Source organism: Mus caroli, chromosome 12, assembly GCF_900094665.2.
Source record: "Mus caroli chromosome 12, CAROLI_EIJ_v1.1, whole genome shotgun sequence".
In the NCBI taxonomy this organism is placed as follows: domain Eukaryota; kingdom Metazoa; phylum Chordata; class Mammalia; order Rodentia; family Muridae; genus Mus; species Mus caroli.
In genome coordinates, this window is record NC_034581.1 from 105131860 (window position 1) to 105136203 (window position 4344).

A 4344-nucleotide genomic window follows, 5' to 3' on the forward strand; every position below is an offset into this window, starting at 1 on the left:
TTTCCTTATAGCCTCCAAGACAGGATTTCATGGAACTCAGGCTGGCCTCAAACTACCCAGCCAAGTCTTCAAACATGCCTTATCTAAGAGGTGCTAGGACAAAACCCCAGAACCCCACAGACCAGCTAAGTGTTTTATATTCCCACTCTAGCAAGAAGCAGGTCTGAGTGTGCTGGGGAAGAGAGGATGTCCACATATAGGACACACATTAAGTCTCTGGACCAGTATAATTTTTGTGGATCAAATGACCAGCCATAAAAGTCCCCAAAATCTCACCGGGGGGTGGGGGGGGTGGGGGGTGGTGCACAAAGAAAAGACACATTCCACACTTCTTTTCATCTCCTCTGTATTTATCTTTTAGAGCAGAATGTGATTGGGCACTGTTATTTCCATTCACAAGCCTTGCTGAGTTACAAGACCTAGGAAACTTAGGGTTTTCTTCTCAGGACTTTGGAAAACAAGCCACTTGGGGAATTCCTGTCAGGTTGTTCTAACTTGTGTTTACTTCTCTAAGACTAATACATGCAGAATTAACTACAGGAAATGAAAATTTTAAGATGTAATTTAAGACATCTTAATTTGGTCTACTAAGGAATCCAGCTCAACAGCTAAACACTTCAGACCACAAAGTTAACATGAACAGTAGGTTACATTACGTCTTACAACAAACGTTCCATCAACCTCTTGAGTTAAACCTATAGTATCACAGTATCACATGTAGAAATTTTATCTTCCCCTTAATTTTCATGCCACACAGATGTTTTAAATGTTAACAAAAATAAACAAAAATCATGGAAAATATATTATCAGAAGGAATGAAGGTAAGCAAACATAGTTCTGGTGACTTAGTCTACTTCTTCCATGCGCGATGTGTCGTCGTCTCCTTCCAGGGGAGGCATTTCTTCAGTTACAGCAGCACTGGTGTCATCCACAGTAGGGTCATCCTCATCAATACCTTGGTTTGGAAGTAAGTGTTACAGTTAACGTCCACTAAGGGAGGCTGAGACTTGCTTTAGACATTAACACCCCATCCAATCCCCTGAAAGGAAACTTTCTTCATATGGGGCAAGCCAAGTATGTGCCTATAAACCCCAGCACTGGGAAGTAGAGGCAGAATCAGCCCAAAGCCATCCTCAGCTATAAAGCTAATTTGAGGCAAGTCCAAGCTAACACAAAGGTCCCTGTTCATTTCATTCAAACCCTTTAGCTGAGGCTCCCATAACAGCAATAATCCAATTGTTTCAACAGCTACAAAAGTCAACTTTTTGTTTTTTTTTAAAGCCAGGGTTAGTATATATAGCTTTGGCTTTCCTGGAACTCTGTAGGCCACACTAGCCTAAAACTCAAGAGATTGGCCTATCTGTCCCTTCACACCCCGACCCCAACACTAGGATTAAAGGGGAGTCACCATGGTGTTGCAACAGGTTTCTTCCCCTTATGTTAGTTAACACGTAGCCTGTAATTTACCTAGACCAAGCTTGATCATCCTGTAGATCCTGTTAGCATGGGTCTGGGGATCTTCCAGACTGAAGCCGGAAGACAGGAGTGCAGTTTCATACAGCAAGATGACCAGATCTTTCACAGATTTGTCATTCTTGTCAGCCTCTGCCTTTTGCCTTAAGGTTTCAATAATGGAGTGATCAGGGTTTATCTCCAGGTGTTTCTTTGCTGCCATGTAACCCATTGTTGAGTTGTCTCTGAGGGCTTGAGCTTTCATGATTCTCTCCATGTTTGCTGTCCACCCATACGTGCTTGTGACAATACAGCATGGGGATGTCACCAATCGGTTTGACACAACCACCTAAAATTAAAACAAAAACTAAGTGATGACTTAGGCCATAGAAGAACTTACCAGGAAGAAATGATTATTTGAAACTGGGCATTAGCAGTTGATTTATTCAAAACTCAGATAAAAGGACTAAACTGATTACCAGTAATGTGTAACCATTACATACCTTTTCAACCTTCTTCTCCAAAATATCTTTCATAATCTTGCAGAGGTTCTCAAATTTTGTCTTTTTCTCCTCCTGTTTCTTCTTTTCCTCCTCATCTTCTGGAAGTTCCAGTCCTTCTTTGGTAACAGACACCAAGGTCTTGCCCTCAAATTCCTTCAGCTGTTGCACACAATACTCATCAATGGGCTCAATCATATAAATTACTTCTAAGCCATGCTTTCGGAGACGTTCCACAAAGGCCGAGTTAGCAACCTGGTCCTTGGTCTCACCTGAGACAATATATATATATGTTAAGTTACTTTTAGAAATGGTTTCATGTATTCAGCTTTTCCTTAGGTACAGGCTTAAGCATAAGACTGGACATTCTTGCCTCCTTAAGTGCTGTCCAATGGGTAGAGAAAACACCTATTTTTACTTGACCATTACCTGTGATAAAATAGATGTGCTTCTGGTTTTCCTTCATTCTGGTGCAGTAGTCCTTCAGAGAAACCATCTCATCCCCAGAAGCAGACGTGTAGTACCGCAACAGCTCTGAAAGCTTCTTCCGATTCTGAGAGTCTTCATGAATTCCAAGCTAAAGCACAAGCACAGGAAAGCCGTTTATGAAGCATTAGCCTTTAATTCCGACACTTGGGAGGCAGAAGCAAAGTGTGTGAGGACCCCCTCCTCCAATCAAGTTAGTTTGGAAAACTGCCAGTAACAAGAAAATGTAACACCAACCTTTATATTTTTTGAGAACTGCTCATAAAACTTTTTGTAGTTCTCTTTATCTTCTGCTAGTTCAGTAAATAGTTCTAAGCATTTCTTGACCAAATTCTTTCTGATAACTTTCAGAATTTTGCTTTGTTGCAGCATTTCACGGGAAATATTTAGAGGGAGATCCTCAGAATCCACTACCCCTCTAATGAAATCTGGGGAAGAACAAAGACACCTATTTAATCATTCTGAAAAACTTAGGAATCATTTTGGCTTTTTTCCAAGGCGACTGAGCCCAGAGCCTCAAACAAGTTAGGCAAACCCCCTCCCCACTAGGTTACATCCTCAGTCCCCCACCAATACAGACCCAAGTAAAGGGATTGTCTTGTCTGTCAACAGTGCTTATTCTGCCCATTCCCACTTACTCAGATACTCCGGGATTAGCTCCTCGCAGTTATCCATGATGAAAACTCTGCGAACATACAACTTAATGTTGTTCTTCTTCTTTCTGTTTTCAAACAGATCAAAAGGAGCGCGTCTTGGGACAAAAAGAAGGGCCCGGAATTCTAATTGTCCTTCAACAGAAAAATGCTGCAATAAAAATGAAACAACCTTTTAATACCATGGACAAGATAAGATGGATTGACTTTGTCTACTAGGCTAAGTTACACTTAGAAGCTTCTCTATAGGTGAGTATAAAGGGTTAAAATGTCAACCTGAAAACCTGCTTTTAAGTCACTCACCTTTACTGCCAAATGTTCTTCCCAATCGTTGGTTAAGCTCTTGTAGAACTCTCCATATTCCTCATTAGTGATGTCATCAGGATTTCTCGTCCAAATCGGCTTGGTTTTGTTGAGTTCTTCTTGATCAATGTACTTTTCCTTTATCTTCTTCTTTTTCTTCTTGTCACCATCCTTCTTCTCCTCCTCCTCTTCATCAGAACCAACATCTTCTATTTCAGGTTTATCATCAGACTCCTTTTCTTCTTTTTCTTTCTCTTCCTCTTTCTCTTCCTTTTCTTCAGCCTCATCATCACTGACTTCCTTATCTCGTTCCTTCTCCACAAAGAGAGTAATGGGATAGCCAATGAACTGAGAATGCTTCTTCACGATCTCCTTTATTCTCCTTTCCTCCAAATACTCAGTTTGGTCTTCTTTCAGATGCAAGATAACCTTTGTTCCACGACCCATTGGTTCACCTGGAAAAGAAAAGGGCAATGGTTACTATTCAAAGCCTCCGTGCTTGCTGGAGGTGAAGTAACCTACAGCACTGCTTCCTAGCAGCTAACCTTCCCCACAAATGCAAAGGTCTCCAAAGCTTTAACTTCCTTGCCCAAGATGTACAACTGAGCAAACAGCCATACATTTTTCCTATCTCCTAACCCAGGTCCTGAAGCTCCCTTCAGATTAACAATTTTGTTGAAGGTTCAGGACTTAGCACTAAGGCTGTGTATCCCAGACTGCTCTTTAACTCTTCAATTCCCCAAGTTAACACTCTCAAGCACTTACTGAAGTTAACCAGACACCCCCTACAATTGAATACATTCCTTTTGGCCTCTGCCTACCTGTGTCAGTCCTCACTGTGAAGGATCCCCCAGCTGAGGACTCCCAGGCATACTGCTCATCGTCGTTATGCTTGGTGATGACAGTCACTTTCTCAGCAACCAAATACGCAGAGTAAAAACCAACACCAA

The 4344-nt window shown here is 41.5% G+C and overlaps 1 protein-coding gene across 1 annotated transcript in view; it reads right to left on the reverse strand.

Annotated features, from left to right (window-relative positions):
* Positions 1–329: 329 nt before the first annotated feature.
* Positions 330–4344, reverse strand: part of Hsp90aa1 (heat shock protein 90 alpha family class A member 1) — a 5065-nt gene continuing 1050 nt past the window's right edge. The window contains exons 3-10 of the mRNA XM_021179382.2: positions 4216–4344; positions 3395–3849; positions 3077–3242; positions 2676–2866; positions 2382–2529; positions 1956–2224; positions 1468–1801; positions 330–955 (exon numbers count right to left, since the gene is read on the reverse strand). Of these exons, the coding sequence (XP_021035041.1) occupies positions 846–955; positions 1468–1801; positions 1956–2224; positions 2382–2529; positions 2676–2866; positions 3077–3242; positions 3395–3849; positions 4216–4344 (1802 nt within the window). The 3' untranslated portion in view covers positions 330–845. The remainder of the gene's footprint in view (positions 956–1467; positions 1802–1955; positions 2225–2381; positions 2530–2675; positions 2867–3076; positions 3243–3394; positions 3850–4215) is intronic.